General features: G+C 43.9%; 1 protein-coding gene across 6 annotated transcripts in view; it reads left to right on the forward strand.

Moving 5' to 3' along the window:
• Positions 1-89: 89 nt before the first annotated feature.
• Positions 90-17,562, forward strand: part of RBKS (ribokinase) — a 116,446-nt gene continuing 98,973 nt past the window's right edge. The window contains exon 1 of one of the 6 annotated variants that reach the window (XM_070069291.1): positions 90-277. In XM_070069291.1, coding sequence (XP_069925392.1) covers positions 189-277 — 89 coding nt within the window. In that variant the 5' untranslated portion in view covers positions 90-188. The remainder of the gene's footprint in view (positions 278-17,562) is intronic. The other 5 variants (XM_008254584.4, XM_070069292.1, XM_051843058.2 and 2 more) reach the window with 5 other exon arrangements.

Consider the following 17,562-nt stretch of genomic DNA (forward strand, 5'->3'; position numbering starts at 1 on the left):
AGGAGGAAGGCGCTTCCTGGGAAGACGCGGGGCAAATAGCGGACGGGGATATGTCGGGCATTCGGGTGGGCGACCCGCGTAGGCGGCGGCGAGGCCCGCGTGCGGGGGGAAGCGGGGCAGGAGCGGCGTCTCGGGTTACGGGGTCGGGCAAAGGGTAAAGGTCAGCGTCCCGCCTGCACCTCTTAGCAATGGCGGCGTCTGGGGAGCCCGGGAGTCAGTGCCAGGAGGAGGCGGCCGCGGTGGTAGTGGTGGGCTCCTGCATGACCGACCTGGTCAGGTTAGTGCGGGGCTGGCGCCCAGGGTCTGCGGCTCGGGGGAGGGGGCGGTAGTGCCCTGAGCACCGCCGATCCGGGGGGAGACTGGTAGCTTGGGTGATGAGCTGGCCTGCCGCCTGCCTCTTTGACAGCCTGAGTTTGTAAAGGTGAATGGGAGGGAAGGGGACGTGGAGGCGAGTCTAGAGAAACAGCTGATGTTTCTGGAAGCACCCCCCAAGACCCGCTCCTGTGGCCTCGGCCAGGCTGCCGGGCCTCTCCCCTCACCGTCCCCGGCTCATTCGGAGGACATGCCCTACTTTGCAGGGTTGTGGGGCTGGAGGGGTGATTGTCCCGGTTTGGGTATCAGTGGTCCGAGCATGTGTAAAATAGTGGAACAAGGGTCGGAAAGATGACCGCTCACCTCTGTCCCCATATTGATTGTTGGCATTCCTGCCTTGTGTTATATGGACGCCCTATTTTTCAGTATTACGGCAACGGTGGCTTACCTAATAGCAAGCCCTGTGAGTCCAGATAAAAACCCATCAACACGATTTTCATAACCTTCGGAAAGCTCCGATCAAAGAGTGATAGAACATAATGCTAAATGAAAATAGTTGAGTTAGGTCAGATAGGCGGCAAGATGGTAGGGGGAAAAGACAGTCCAAGAAAATCCCACCATTCCAGTAGTTATCACTTTGATACGTTGGTGAATAGCTTTTCATCTCTACTGCCATTTTAATTGTAAATAAGTGGAGGCCAGTGGTGTGTCACAGCCCATTAAGCCAGCATCCCACATGAGCGTCCAGCTTCCTGCTGTTGCACCCAGTAAGACAGAGGACGATGGCCAAACCACACGGCCCTGCCACCTGGAGTCCCTGGCATCTGGCTTCAGTCAGCGTGGCCCAGTGCTGTGGGCTGTTGTGGCCGTTTGGGGAGTGAACGATCAGATGGAAAAATACTCTCACTCAGCTTTTCAAATAAATTTTTAAAAATGATAGTAATAAATTATGAGGTATACTACAGTAAGAGCTCTTCTCTCTGGAAACTGCTTTGCCAAAGGTTAGAAGAGAACTTAGGGATACATGGTGGGGAGACAGGGAACCAAAATAAATCCCCCAAAGCCCTGCAACACCCACCTGTTTCTGCCCAGAAAACAGTTGTAGGAACTTCATATAAGCAGGTTCCGGTTCCCTTGCTTCAAAACGTTCATAAGCTGTGTTACCAACTTTCCTAACCAAGATTAGAAAGGAAGAGAGACTGCTGGGATCAGCATAGGGGTTGACAGCAGTCTGAGAGTGAACTGGAGAGTGTGATGATGAGCAACAAAACAGTCTCAAGTACCAGTCCCCTTTAGTTTGCCACAAATATTATTTGAGCTGCTACCCTGTGAGACACAGCACCAAGGCAGGTACACTTCCTTTAGCAACAGCATGAAGTTCAGTCTGACTGTGGACATTTGGGGAAGAGGCCTGTAGGGCTGTTTTTAGAGCTAGAATCAGCAAACCTATCTCCAAAGGGCTGCTTAGTATTTTAGGTTTTTTAGGCTGTCCATGGTCTACTCACATTTGTTAATAATCTTTTCAAAATGTAAATCATTGTTACCTCCCAAGTCTTATGAAAAATCACCTGTAGGCTATGGTGGCAGCCACCAATCTTAGAGCCCAGTGTAGTAATTCATGGTAGTGGTGACAGAAAAGGTACTGTGGTACTCACTGAGTTTTAGAAAAGAAGAGGGCGTGTGTTTCATAGTTCCATCAAAATACCTGAAGTTTGTTACAGAAGGAATAAACCTTCAGATATGTAAAATAACCAAACTCCCTGGGAATTTACCATTTTTTGGTACTAAATTTGTACCATCCTTTTATACATGAAGGGGCAGAGCATAAAAAAGCTTACCAATTTTCCCATGCGCCCTACCTGAATTAAAGTGTCAGGGTTAAAACTGAGAGCCACTTTCTTGTTGGCAGGCAGAGCCTTCTGTAAGGCTTACCCAGCAGACTCTTGAGAACTAGAGAGTGCTTTCCAAAGGGCCTGCCTGTCCAGTGGTAGGGGAGGAGGGCGGGGTGTGTAACAGGCCTGTATAGCTTCCGTTAGGGTTTTTAAATCATTTCAGAGCTAGAGAAATTTAGAGGTTATTTATCTCAGCCCTTCATTGAGTTTACAGGTAAGCAGGCTGAGGCTCAGAGATGTAGGAACTCTTACGTGTGGATAACCTTTCAAATTTAATTTCTCTTTGCCATTTTCGTTCCTTCAGAAATTATCCAAGTTTCTACTCTTCACATGAATCCCCGATGACTATTTATTTTCTGGTAAACTGCTAATCCCCACAGCTTTTCTACAAACTTTCTGTGCTCTCCTATTACCTTCGGCTCTGAAGATCTTTACAGAATATCTAAGGATAGCATTTATATTTAAAACCTTGCATCTGTGATAACCTTGAGTCCAACTTTTTGCTAGTTGTGCTATATTATCTTAATTGTATTAGCTTGCTTTTGCTGCTTTACAAATTACCACAAATCTGTTGACTTAAGCAACACAAATTTGTTTAGTCCCGGAGGTCAGAAGACTGACAAGTCAGGTTGTCAGGTGTCAGATGGTCTGGGCTCCTTTCTGGAGTCCCCAGGAGAGAATCTGTTTTCTTTCTTCCCTTTTGCAGCTTCTGCACTATAGATTGCCCACATCCCTGTACTTCCATGGGCCTTTCCTTCCTCCATCTTCAAAGCCATCAGTGGTCCTTCAGGTCTCTCAAGTGACGCCACTCTGACTCTTCTGCCTCGTTCCTCCTTGAGAACTCTTTAAGATGATGTTGGACCCAAACAGATAATCTCTTTATTTTGTGATAGCATATTAACAACCTTAATTCTCCCATGCCATGTAACAACATATTCACAGTCCTAGGGAATAGGATACAGATACACTTTCATGTGGGGATGCACTATTCTGCCAACCATAGTGATTAATCTTGAAGTCAAAAAAAATCTGGGAGCACAATTCAGCCTGGCAGGGGAGATAGCCACATCTCACACTAGAGCGCCTGTGTTTGATTCCAGCTTCTGTTCAAGCTCCAGTTTCCTGCTAGTGTGGACCCTAGGAGGCAGTGGTCATAGCTCAAGTAAGTGGATTCCTGTCATTCATGTGGGAGACTTGGGTTGCATTGCTGACTCCTGGCTTTGGCCTCTGCCATTGAAGGCATTTGTAGAAGGAGTTAACCAAGAGTCTCTCTCTCTCTCTCTGTTTCTAAATCTCAGCCTCTCAAATAAAAAAAAAAAATTAAAAAAAAAAAAAAAGTGCTACTTAGTGCTTAGAGAACCGTTGAAGCCCATAAGTCCATCCTCACGTTTTATAGGTGAGGTAACTAAGCTCCAATGACTCACCCAGTCGGCACAGCCAGTTAGTGGCAAGATGAAACCTGGAACCCAGATCTCCCAAACCTTATCGTTCCATTCTATCATTCTACTGCTAATTGGCTCGTATTTATTGCCCTTTTTTATCTGAAGTTCCTATGAGAACTTGGAGTCTATGTGTTCCTTGTTTACCTTATAAACTGATAAGAAATAACTAAGGCTTTGTATTATCAGGTCTAAAGATACCATCCTAATTACTCTTTTTTATATTCCTAGGTTTAACTGTAACCAACCTAGACTCCATGCCTATACTGTAGAATCACTTTAGAAATAAAACCACTTCAGTAACTAAGCCCTTTTGGATGGCATCCAAGTGCAACTTAGTTTATATATTACATTACTGTAGGCCACACTGCTAATTCAATCAATGAGTAACTTATTTCTAATTTTGGTCCTCTATGAATAGTAAGCCCTATGTAGTAATAATTTTTAAAAATCATTAGCTCATCTGACATGGCAAACACTGGGCATTATTTAATGCCCATCTATATTTTGTCATTATCCTCTTCCTTCTTGAACATTGATCTCTAAAGCCCTGCATTGCAAAGATAAGAGAAAGTGAGCCTGTTTGTATAAAAAAAAAAAAAAAAAAAGAGTTCCGGGGTTAACGTCGTGGCACAGTAGGTTAATCCTCCGCCTGCGGCGCCAGCATCCCATATGGGTGCCAGTTCTAGTCACGGCTGCTCCTCTTCCAACCCAGCTTTCTGCTATTGACCGGGAAAGCAGTAGAAGATGGCCCAAGTGCTTGGGCCCTGCACCCACAGGGGAGACCCGGAAGAAGCACCTGGCTCCTGGCTTCAGATCAGCGCAGCTCCGGCCGTTGCAGCCATTTGGGTAGTGGACCAACAGAAGGAAGACCTTTCTCTCTGTCTCTCTCTCTCTCACTGTCTGTAACTCTACCTGTCAAATAAATAAATAAAATCTTTAAAAAAAAAAAAAAAAAGAGTTCCTCTGAAGGTTTCCATGAAAACCTATCACCATATGAACATTTTAGCTATTGGTTCTTAGACTTTGGTTAAGCACACTTTTATCAGTAATCATTTCTTCTGACATTTATCACCCCTCTTTAAAATTATTCATCCAGCTGACTTACTGAGTTTCATGCTAAGTGCTGGGCATGTTATAGGTGCAAAAGAAACAGCAATGACAACAAACATTCCCATCTCACGGAACTTACATTCTTGATCACTGTCGATCACATTAACCCAGGTAGGAAATGGTGGTCGCTTGAAAGCAATGCAAGTGGGGAGAACCAACGTGTTTTGAGTCTGTCTTGAAGGTAGAGCTGACAAGATTTGCTGGGAAGTCAGAGATAAGGTTATGCCAAAGCCTGTGCCCGCTGAACTAGAAGGAGAGGTTGACCTTTGCTGAGATGCAGAGGAAGCTGGGTGGGCAGAGGGCTGTCTCAGGAGCTCAGGGTGGATGTGTGAGGGTTGAGGTACCAATTAGATGTGCAATTCAAGAAGTCATGAAAGCAGTTAGATAAACAGGTTTGGAGTTCAGAGGCGAGGTGCAGCCTGGAGAGTAAATCTGAGCGTTATCAGTGTATTCATGGTATTTAAAGCCATGGGGCAGGATGAGCTCACTGAGGCTCTGAGCTCCAGGGGCACTAACATTTACAGGCTACATTTTTCACCTAATTTATTTCCTGTTTCCCTCTTAGTCTGTCTACTCTCTATAACTTGCTGTGAGACAAGCTTAATACAAACACCTATTTATATTTCCATGGCAATAGACTGATGTCAGCTAAAGCCCTATTAACCTTTCACGTGCTGCCAACTTAAAGTGATAGCTGGAGAGCTAAGGCTCCTATTCACCCAAGCATCTAAATTTAATCATTGGCAAGTCAGGAAATAATTGCTTACTTCTCAAAAGATTTTAATTCAATAATACAAATAAATGAATTTGGAAGCCATTAGACCCAAAGAGGATGAAGCATTGAATCTAGATTGCTTTTTTTTTTTTTTTAAGATTTATTTATTTCAAAGAGTTACAGAGACAGCGAGAGACAGATCTTCCATCTGCTGGTTTACTCCCCAAATGGCTGTAAAAGCCAGCACTCGGCCAGGCTGCAGCCAGGAGCCAGGAGCCAGGAGCTTCTTCCTGGTCTCCCACATGGGTAGCAGAGTCTCAAGTACTTGGGCCATTCCACTACTTTCCCAGGCCATTAGCAGGAAGCTGGATCGGAAGTGGAGCAGCCAGGAATGCTCCTGAGGGTTATCGCATGGGATGCCACTATGGCAAGTGGCAGCCTTTCCCACTATTCCACAATGCCCACCTCATCTTTTTTAAATGTATATGATACCTGATAAAAGTTAACATATGTCTAACTTATTATAGTACACTCTAACCTGCATCCCACCAGAAGCCTTTTGACTTGTCATATTTGGAACAAAAGGGTGGGCGTTTGGCACAGTGGTTAAGAAACCATTTGGGATGCTCTCATCCCCTGTTGGAGTGCCTGCATTCAAGTCCCAGCTCCACCTCCAGATTCTTTTTTGTGCTAAAGCACACCCTGGGAGGCAGCAGAGCAAGGCTCAAGTGCTTGGAGTGCTGCTGCGCACGTGGGAAACCCACATGGTGTTCCAGGCTACCAGCTTTGACCTGCCCAGCTCCAACTGATACAGGCATTTGGGGATTGAATCAGTAAATGGAATGCTGTCTCTCTGTACCTTTTGAATGAATTCCAATAAACAAAAATTGAGACAGAAAAAGTATATTTACAGTCACTTTTTCAGGAAAATAGAAGCCAAAGGAATATTTGTCCAAAAATTATCATGCTTTCTCAACATTACAGGAGTACAGTAGCATCCTTCATTATTTCTGCTCCTTAAATTGGTCTTGACAGTTGTTTGAGTTCTCAATCAATAGCAAATTAATATTTTGCTAAACCTGTTTCTATCAACTGTATTCCCTATTATCAGAAGAAATCATTCCTGGGAAATTTGCTAATTTTGATTTCTTTAATGAAAATAGTCAAGACTTTTTTTTTTTTATTTGACAGATAGAGTTAGACAATGAGAGAAACAGAGAAAAAGATCTTCCTTCCGTTGGTTCACCCCAAAAATGGCCGCCATGGCCGGCGCTGCACCAATCCGAAGCCAGGAGCTAGGTGCTTCCTCCTGGTCTCCCACGTGGGTGCAGGGCCCAAGGACCTAGGCCATCCTCCACTGCCTTCCCAGGCCACAGCAGAGTGGACTGGAAGAGGAGCAACCGGGACCAGAACTTGTCCCCCATATAGGATGCTGGCGCCGCAAGTGGCGGATTAACCAAGTGAACCAGGGTGCCAGCCCCAATAGTCAGACTTTTAAAAAGTAAGTTACATATGACAAAGAAAGAGTACCTATTGCGTGCTATTACTCAGCAGTTTAGCAATCCATTCCTTTGCCAGGTTTTCATGTCCTGGGCTCTTCATGTCTATATTTTAGGGAGAGCAAAGTTAGATGGACTTTGGGGTACATTTTGCCCCATTTTGATGGCTTACATAGAAATACTGAAATGTCGTACGCTGTGGGATGCTGCAGTGGGCAAAACCTGGTCCCTATCTTGAGAAGCTCAGAATCCCAGGAAGAAGGCTGACACGGGGAGAACTCCCAGGAGGAGATGCCTCCCCAGCCAAGTCTTGAAAAGGAAGCAGGTACTAACCCAGCAAAAGGGAGGCCCCGCATTCCACCATTGGGACAGCCAGCAGGAGCAAAGTCCTGGGAGTGGATCTGTGCGATGTGTGCCGAGGATGGCCTCTGTAGGGTCTGTAGAGCATTCGAGGCGCGGTGGCCATGAAAGGGCGCAGCCGGCCTTCTAAAGTGTCTGCCCGGGTTTTATTCTGGAGGCCCTGGGAGCCAGCCACTCACGGGCTCCAGGTTCTGAAGTGAGGATCAGATTTGCATTTCATGTAGCTCACTCAGTGCCAAAGGCACATTTAGAGGAAGGCAATGTGTTGTGAAGGCTTTCAGAGGCCCTGAAGACAGGGAGGCCCGTCAGAAAGGGAAAGCGGGAGTCTTCTCAGGAGCTGATGGGGCCTGAAGTAGGACAGCTGGGAAGGGATAAAGCACAGGGAAACAGTCTTAAAGGAATACACAGCAGATAGAGTTGGAAACATCTGTTAAGGAAAATGGACTTGCATCAGACTTTTCACTGCCTGGTCTTATTAACAAACAAGGTTGCACGGTTCACTTTCCCGCATTGACAGGACCTGGAAAGTGGAGTCCTTGGAAAGAATTCCATCTCATGGAACTAAAGAATCCTATGCTTAGTGCTTTTTAGCACAGAAAATGTTACATTCCATAAAAATCTGAATAAACAAATGATGTCATGTAATTAAGAGATCAAATCCCTTCTAGAAAAAAAAATTCCTAAATTTGGTTTTGGAATTTAAGAAAAGCTGTTAATATGCCTTTGTAATTACAATGGGAAGACTAATGATGCTTTAGCTCAAAAAAGCCACAAACTGTGTACTGGAGACAAATTACAATTAAAATGTATAAAGCAGAATATTCACAATCAGAAGCTTGCATATACCAGCACTCTTTAAAAAAAAAAAAAGACTCCGGGGGCGGGTGCTATGGCAGAGCGGGTAAAGCCGCCACCTGCAGTGCAGGCATCCCATATGGGCACCAGTTCATATCCCGGCTGCTCCTCTTCCAATCCAGCTCTCTGCTATGGCCTGGGAAAGCAGTGAAAGATGACCCAAGTCCTTGGGCCCCTGCACCCTAATAGGAGACCTGAAGGAGGCTCCTGGCTCCTGGCTCCAGACTCCAGACTTCAGATTGATGCAGTTCCTGCCATTGTGGCCAATTGAGGAGTGAACCAGCGGATGGAGGACCTTTCTCTCTCTCTCTCGCTCTCTCTGCTTCTTTGTGTAACTCTTTCAAATAAATAAATAAACCTTTAAAAAAAAAAAAACTGCAGGCTGGCAGTTTTTTGTGGCATAGCAGATAAAGCCACCGCCTACAATTCCAGCATGGGCACCAGTTCCAGTTCTGGCTGTTCCACTTACAATCCAGCTCCCTGCTAATGACCTGAGAAAGCAGCAGAAGATGGCCAGAGTGCTTGGGTCCCTGCACCCACATGGGAAACCCAGATGAAGCTCCTGGCTCCAGCCCTACCCACTGTGGCCACTTGGGGAATGGAACCAGCAGATCTAAGATGTCTCTGTCTTTCCCTCTCTGTAACTGTGACTTACAAATAAATAAATCTTTAAAAAAATACACAAAACTCAACCATTGTGTAACAAAGATATATAGAATGCAGTAAAGTTGGGGAACTTTGTACTGTGAAACCAGAGAGTTTTAGAGTAGGAAAGAACCTTACATTCACTTTTGTATTGCACCCTGGTCATTTTAAGTATAGGAAGCACAAGTCTGGGAAGATTTAGGTGATCTCCTCCCAGTGTATATGAGGGTACTTCAGAATGTCTGTGGAAATGTAATTTGGGTGCAAAACAATTTGGAAGGGATCGGCATTGTAGTGTCAGGTAAAGCCGCCACCTACAATGGATCCCATACGGAAACCGGTTCATATCCACTTCCATCCAGCTCCCTGCTAAGGAATGGCCTGGGAAAAGTAGCAGAAGGTGCCTGTTACCCTCATGGGAGACCTGGAAGAAGTTCCTGGCTCCTGGCTTCTGCCTGACCCAACACTAGCCATTGCAACACCTGGGGAGTGAACCAGCGGATGAAAGATCTCTCAGTCTCTCTCTCTCTCTCTCTCTCTCTCTCTCTCTCTGCCTCTCCCTTCTCTGTAACTCTTACAAAAAAAAAAAAAAAAAAAAAAAAAAAAAAAAAAACTTTAAAAACATTTTTTGAAACATGCATAGGAGGAGTCTTCAAAAAAGATGCTTATACTGTGCCTGAATTTCAAAGACTGTGCAGTAAAACTCACACCTTCAGTAGCCCCAACTGCAGCAGCAGCATTTTTGTGGCTACTTTATCCTCTCACTTGGAGATACCAAAGTTAATTGATTCATTACTGTAAGTTTACACCTTTAAGTTGTTTCTGTTTGCCATGATCAATGTCTTTGAACACTTATCTTTTGGACACATACTTTCCTTAGGGAAACTCATTGAGCTGGAGTTTCCAGGTTAAGAAAATAACTTTTTAAACCTTTTGAAATATATTGCAATTTGCCTTTATAAAAATTGTTCTGAAAAACCATCAGCAGTGTATGAAAAGGCCTATATTGGGTCAGTGCTGTGGCGTAGAAGGTTAAGCTTCCACCTACAGTGCCATCATCCCATATGGGTGCCAGTTCAAGTCCAGGCCCGACTGTTCCACTTCCAATCCAGCTCCCTGCTATTGCACCTGAGATAGCAGTGGAAGATGGCCCAAGTGCTTGGGGCCCTGCACCCAAGTGGGAGACCCAGAAGAAGCTCCTGGCTTCCGCCTGGCCCAGCCCCAGCCATTGCAGCCATTTGGGGAGTGAACCAGCAGATAGAAGACCTCCCTCTGTCTCTCCCTCTCTTTCTCTGTAACTCTGCCTTTCAAATAAATAAAATAAATTAGAAAGAAAAAAAAAAAGGCAGGGAGGAGCCTATATCCTAGACCCTAACCAACACATTCCTAGAGGAGAGGTGGTAAATGTTACTTCCTATTTAATTACAAGTAGGTTGAATGTTTTTCAGATATTGGTTGGTTATTTGTATTTTGTGAATGCCTATTCATGAGTCTTTTGTACATTTTTAGTTGAACACGCTTCAATATTTTAAATGAGATACCTGGAGACAAAAATTATAAAAAGAGGCTGGCCGGCGCCGCGGCTCACTAGGCTAATCCTCTGCCTTACGGCACCAGCACACCAGGTTCTAGTCCCAGTCGGGGCGCCGGATTCTGTCCCAGTTGCCCCTCTTCCAGGCCAGCTCTCTGCTGTGGCCAGGGAGTGCAGTGGAGGATGGCCCAAGTACTTGGGCCCTGCACCCCATGGGAGACCAGGAGAAGTACCTGGCTCCTGGCTCCTGCCATCGGATCAGCGAGGTGCGGCGGCCACGGCGGCCATTGGTGGGTAAACCAATGGCAAAGGAAGACCTTTCTCTCTCTCACTGTCCACTCTGCCTGTCAAAAAAAAAAAAAAAAAGAGGCTGACTTTTAAAAGCGATGAGGTCTGCAGCAAAGGACTGATAATGGAAGGGTGACAGAGTTTTAAGGCTCCAGCTAGCATAAAATACTGTGGAAGTGAGCAAGGGAGAAATTCTCAATCTTGGTTGCCACTTAGGAGCAATTAAACTAGATTCGCGGGGGACAGGGCCCAAATAGCAATTTTTGGTTTTAAATTCCCCTCATAGGGGTGGGTGTGGCACATTGGGTTAAAGACACTGCTTGGGACACATGCATCCTATTTCAGAGCACTGTTTATAGAGTCCCAGTGACCTCGCTTCCTATGCAGCTTCCTACTAGTATGTCTGTGAGGTAGCAGATGATGGCTCAAGTACTCTCCACATGGGAAATCCAGATGGAGTTCCAGGTTTCTTGCTTCAGCCTACCCCAGCTCTAGCTGTTGGTACTTGGGGCATGTACTAGAGAATCAAAGATATCTTGGATATCTGTCTTCCTGTTGCTCTGCAACAGGAATAAATAAATAAATACTGTTTTTAAATAAATTCAGTTGCCCCCATAAATTCTAATGTGCCACCATAGTGGAACAATGATTTCTCGGTTAAAAAAAAAAAAAACAGTGCAGCAAAATGCTGTAGTAGCAATTTGGAGAAATGAATCTTCAGGAGAAGAGGGGACAGGTTTCTTCTTGGCCACAGAGAATCATGGTTGGCACAGGGGAACACGTCAGTTTGTAAGTGACATTGTGCCTGGTTCTGTCATTTCTCAGCTATGAAAATACAGTCTTCAGGCTTGTCAAATGTGTCACATGACACTGCCCAGTAGATGCCAGTTCTTGCGTCACATGAAGACATTTGCCTCCTAGTTAAGTGGCTGAATCTTCTTCCATTAGACCCTGTTTGAACAGCATGCACACTTAGACTGTACACCTCACACAGACCTTGCATGTAGTAAGCGTAATAAATAAGTATGTGCTAATGATGGACTGAGAACCTCAAAAAGGATCCGAGATACTTCCAGTGTATTTCTTCTACAGCAATCATACTAAATCAAAAGATGCCTCATTGAATACAATTTTACTCCCTTTTTAGTGTTTTCTACATAGCAGTGAATTACAGGTTTTTTATATGCTCTTTGAGGGCAAGTTTCTTTGAATTGTGTAAGGCCCTCTTGGAACCACTAATTGCAGACACTTTGAGATTTGATAATCTTAATGTGAGTGGCAGGCAGGTGGCCTTGTAAAGACACCAGTTGGGAAGCCCAGATACCATATTGAAGCGCCTGGGTTCAAGTCCCAGCTCCACTCCTATTTCCAGCTTCCTGGTAATGAAGTAGGCAAGCATACAGGTAAAAATTATTAGGTTTGTGAGCTGGAAGACCACGCCTTCGCCACGCCCCTGTGTGAACGCTGGCCCCTACTTGGCCACACCTGAGCACCCACTGGCCAATCAGGTTAATTAACCGCTCCCCTTTGAAAGTGGATTAAAAGCTTGGGACAGGGTGTGTCCAGCCCTTTCCTCCTTTTTCCTCACCCTGGCCTCTTGCCAGTAGGGGGCTAGCTATAGTCCTGCGCCTTAAGGGCACGTGGCCTTTGGGCCAACCCTCCTTGTCACGGCCTGGTACTGGATATGAACCCAGATCTCTCTCTCTCTTATAGATAAAGCCCTCACTCTCCTATGCATCTCTTGCACTGAATAAAAGCTTAAAATGTACCATGCTGCCTGGTTCTTTTATGCTGGTATTTGAAATTCTCTAAATATTAGGCAAGAATGCACTTGGGCTTATTAATATGGGGAACTTATTAATAAGCATATGGTGATATCATATGGCACCCCAAATTCCGATAACATGTGGCACCCCAGATGGGACTTCTGGGGAACTTTAAGGGGCCACATTTCGTATATATTTTAGGGGGCCGCACCCCGCGAGGGAGCAGGTGATGGCTACAGTGGTTGGGTCCCTGCCACTCACACGGGAGACCTGGATTGCATTCCCCTCGCCAGCCTGCAGACATTTAGGGACTGAACCAGTGAAACGTGAGGTGCTCTAGTTCTCTCACTTCTCTGCTTCTCATTTAAAAAAAAAAAAAAAAAAAAAAAAAAAAAACCTTCATATGAGCATTTAAAACATTTCCATCTGCCTGCTTTACTTCATGATTTTTATATGACTTGTTTGATTTGGGGCATTTCTTGTATATCTGCAGAAGGAAGCTATAAGTTACCTTTGTATGCATATGATGGGCTTGTTTTCTCAATAAAACCTGATGCTTTTGTTTGTTTTTATTTTGGGTTTGAGTTGGGTTTGTCTGTTTTTTGATTGGGGGTGTTTTATTTTGGTTTGGTTTTTGGCTTGTTTCCCAAATACATCACAGATTAGGTACCAGCTTTTCCCCTGCAGCTGAAAGATTTTCAAATGCAGTTCTGGTGTGGCCATTGTTTTTGAAGTGTCCTGTATATATTATATTTTACATCTGGATTTCTACCACTGTTTTTAAGAAATTATGATCCATACAATTGTGCTAGCAATAATAATGGATATTTTTTCTGAATAAGAAGTCTTCATTTTGAAGTGAGATGTATAATCGAAATTTTCAGTTACCTAAGTTTTCAACCCAATACTCTACCAAAAGTCTTAGAAACTCAATTTCAAAGTCCTTTGAGATGTCTTTATTAAAACTATAAGCAGTTCTTTGGTATTATGTCAAGACCATGAGGAAAATAGTTAAGATATTTGTTATCTGAAACAGTTAAGGGTAACTAGAAAATCACTATCTTGTTTACTTACCAAAGTTAAACGTACTTATTTAAAGCTTTTCAAAGTATCGCAGTAGCTTGTTCAAGGGCGTTAAGAGGTGGCCCTTCGTGGAGGGAATGTAGGAATGTCTGCTGCCCGCCAGACCTCTGTGGAGGGCCCGGTTCCTGCAGGACTGCGATCCGCGGATGGCGGCGGCCGCTTCATCTCACCAGTTAGCTCTTTGGGTTGTAATGCACAGAGAAACGTGCAGGGGCCTCCGGGAACGGGTACGTTTTGTAAGGCGGGTGGTTTTCTGTAATTCACTGACCAGCCAGGTCTCAGCAAGAGCGGGAACCGGAAAAGCCTCCTGGATGTTCCCTCCGGTGCCCCCTGCTCTCCTCGCTGCTGCCCCGAGGGCCCCTGCGGTGTGGTGCCTGCCTCCTTCACACCCCTGCCGGCTACCAGCCCCAGCTGCCACCAACACTGCTTCCCTCCCCGCCTCTCTGATTTCGTGGGTGTTAAACTGTGCTGTTTTGCAGCCGCTCATTAGGCCAGGCTGACTTCCTGTCCGCTTCATCTGTCAATTACTTAGGAAACTGGCAAAGTCGCCTGCTAAGCTGATGTGCTTGTCAATTTCTTCTCCTAGTTATGTTTGGCTTTGTTTAGAAGCTATTTTATTAGCTGTATTTGGTCCTAAATCGTTACTTTTTCCTGCTGAATTTAACCTTTTGGTGGAAGGTAGGTAGTTGACATCTTTATCTTTGTCCTAAGCTATTTGGGGGGGGGGGGCAGATGCTGATATGGATAAAACTATCTAGGAGTATTATCGCATCTTTTATTTATTTTAACCCTTTAGATGTCTCATAAATAGCACATAGCTGGATTTTAGTCTTTTTGTTGGTCACTTTTACTTTTTTTTAAAATAACTGTTCTTTTTTGTTTACACTGGAGAATGTACCCATTCACATTTGTTAAGAGTTCTGAAGTATTTGGATTCACTTCAGATGTGTTTCTTTGTAAACATTTCAGTAAATTTCTTTGTAGGGCGCTGTTTTTCAGATTTGCTAAGGCTGTGGAGCACAAGTCAGTCACGTGTTTTGTTGAGCTTGAGTTCACTGTGCTCTTATTCCAGGTGAACCTGCATTCTCTCTTCTGTTAGGCTGCGATTTACACAAAGGGTGGTACACCCGGGGGTTAAGAAAAAAAGCTTAAATTAGAGAATGTTTATTAATGAATTCCTTCTGAACTCTAGGAAGGGAGCACAATTTATTTGACCTTTCCATCTTACTGAAATAAAAATAGGTCCGAAGGGCTTTTTAATTTCTCTAATTTTTTATCTCTGTGTCAGTGAAATAAGGTAAAAATAATAACTTTCTCTGGTATTATTGTAATGATCAAGTGAATTGGTGCTCATAAAGTGCTTAGCACCGTATTTATTGAATAAAGCGCATTCAAGAGATGGCAGCCGCCACTGTGAACATACCGTTTTACTAGCCGCTGGCTGGACGCGTGATGTGTATAGGCACAGCTGTGGGCCAGCTGATGCAGAAGTGCGTGTGACACATCCATGGTAGGAACACAGCGACACTGCCAGAGAGCAGAGGCCACACACCTACAACACGCTGGGCTGCCAACAGGACTCCTGTAGGAGGTGATAGCACAGTGCAATTTTGGTGTTAGGAGAGGCTTTTTTTTTAATTAACACATATTACTTTACCTATTTATAGGGTATGGTATGAGAATTCAATGCATATATACAATCTAATGGTCAAATCAGTGTAATTCCTGTTTCCATCCCCAAACGTTACTCATGGCTAGGTTTGGGGTACTTTGGATTATTCTAGTTATTTTGAAATATATAGCAGATTGTGATAGGCTTCAGTTACTTCACTGCTGTGGAACACCAGAGCTACCTCTTCCTGTCTAAGTGATATTTTTGTACCCAGATGTGAATGGATTTCTTCTGCTAAGCAGTAGGGGAAGGAACTTTCGGGCATGAGGAATAGGATAACGAAAGAGATCTGGAAAACAGATAAAATTTTAAGAATAAATGCTATTATGAGATTGTGGTGGAAGCCACCACTCTCGGTCCTGAAATATCATTCAGTCAAAAGAAAAGGTGACTGGAAGGAACTAAAGGGCTAATAGGGCTATTGTACAGAACGTGGTTTTCAGTGCTCTTACAGAAATTATTTCCACATATTTGCCTGCTACAGCTACTAAATACTCAATATTACAGTCAAAATGGAGAGAATGCTGATTGCCAAAGCAAGTGCATAGTGTGGTTCAAAGACTGTAGCAGTGGAGTCAGAGACCTGAATGAAAAGTTAGGTTCAACCCCTAACAGCTGTGTGTTCTTGATGAGCCAGTGCTTGTTTGAACTGTCACTTTCTCCCTAAAATGGTGGTAATGATATTGCCCACCCTAACCCATCTTAAAAAGATATTGTTAAGCTCAAACAATATAATCAGTTCTTGATTATTCATGATGATGGGAATGTGAAAGAAGCATGCTCACCAAAAACAAAAATAGTAGATAAATTAAACTTTAATAATTGATTCCAGAATACATTATTTTTTCTTATGCTGATTTATCCTTCTAATTATATTTTGCTTAGGATAAAATTAAAATCCATTTTTATTTCTTTAAACTACACCAGCAGATGGCAGGAAGATGTAGCCCAGATAATTATAATGTGGTGACAGAAGTCATTTTGGAATTAAAATTTACTGTAATTAATTGCAAGATAGAAAATATAACATTGGTTTTGTAGGTGTTTGTCACAATCATTTTTGTTACATACATTCAAACTTTTCTCATCTTCAGTGAATTTATTATTCATCAGAACTTTCACAGATGTGTCTCACCAGGCCCCTTTCTATCCTATTTTTCTGCATCCCGATCCTCCCACTTCCCAGCACCCTCACATATACCTTTTGCCATCTTGCAGTTGTCCAATCCCCACTTCCTAAATCCCCATACACACATATTCATGTTTCCCCTCCTCTCTTGCAGTTTCTAGTTCCAAAGTTGACTCATTCCATACTTCCCTATCCAAGCTGCTATTTCTTTCTATTCTATTCTGCTCTCAGCTGGGAGGAAGGAGATATAGATATAGATATAGATATAGATATAGATATAGATATAGATATAGATACAGATATTCCAAAATGATCTGACATTAGGTGATATTTTATTTTAAATGTACTTTTAATATTTTGAGCTCCATGCCTTTCCTGGTGTCTTGTATATGCAGTCTTCTGTACCCAATTGGGAGAATGAAAAGGATTTAAAAAGTGTGCCCCTTTTGGTTCTCATTATTCTGAGCATATTCCTCTACTAACATTATAAGCATTCTCATCACGTAACTACTGGTCCACCTTAGAAATTAATAACTAGTTCACCTTTCTCCTTGGGCTGCAGTCATGCACAGCTCCTTTGCCCTGTTCTCATTCTATTGTATTATTTACTATGTACATGAGCATCTGTCATCCCAACTGTGTTTTATTTGAAAGGCAGAGAGATAGGAATCTTCTATCCCCTACTTCATTTTTCGAATGCTTCCAACAGCTGGGACTGGGCCAGGCCAAAGCCAGGAACCAAGAACTCCGTGCAGCTCTCTCATATGGAGGGCAGGAGCCCTATCAGTTTGAACCATCACCCCTGCCTCCCAGAATGCACATTAGCAGGAAGTTGGAACCAGAAGAAGAGCTGGGTCTCAAGCCCAGGCACTCCAGTGTAGGATGCAGGTGCTTCATGCCATGACTCAACCTCTGCACCAAACGCCCATGCCCCAGTTTTGTAGATGAATATATGTAAGCCCATTCAAAAATACTTACTTCTGACCAAGTTGGTAAACTAGTACCAGACTTACCCTCCCACCATAAACAACTAGAAAATGAGAGACAATGGGCAGCACAGGGGTGTTGGGCAGAAGAGAAAGGAAACAAACAAGGTGAGTCCTGGAAGCACATGCGTGACTCTTAACACAGAGAGGAGAAACAGGTGGGAAGTATGTTAATAATCAGGGAGTTGAGAAAACAGTTTTTGGCTTAGGGAGACAGGGAAGCTGGAAGTTGCAGCAAAGTGTACTGGAAAAGAAGAAGCCAATCAGGGAGAGCTCC

Source organism: Oryctolagus cuniculus, chromosome 2 (genome assembly GCF_964237555.1).
Source record: "Oryctolagus cuniculus chromosome 2, mOryCun1.1, whole genome shotgun sequence".
In the NCBI taxonomy this organism is placed as follows: domain Eukaryota; kingdom Metazoa; phylum Chordata; class Mammalia; order Lagomorpha; family Leporidae; genus Oryctolagus; species Oryctolagus cuniculus.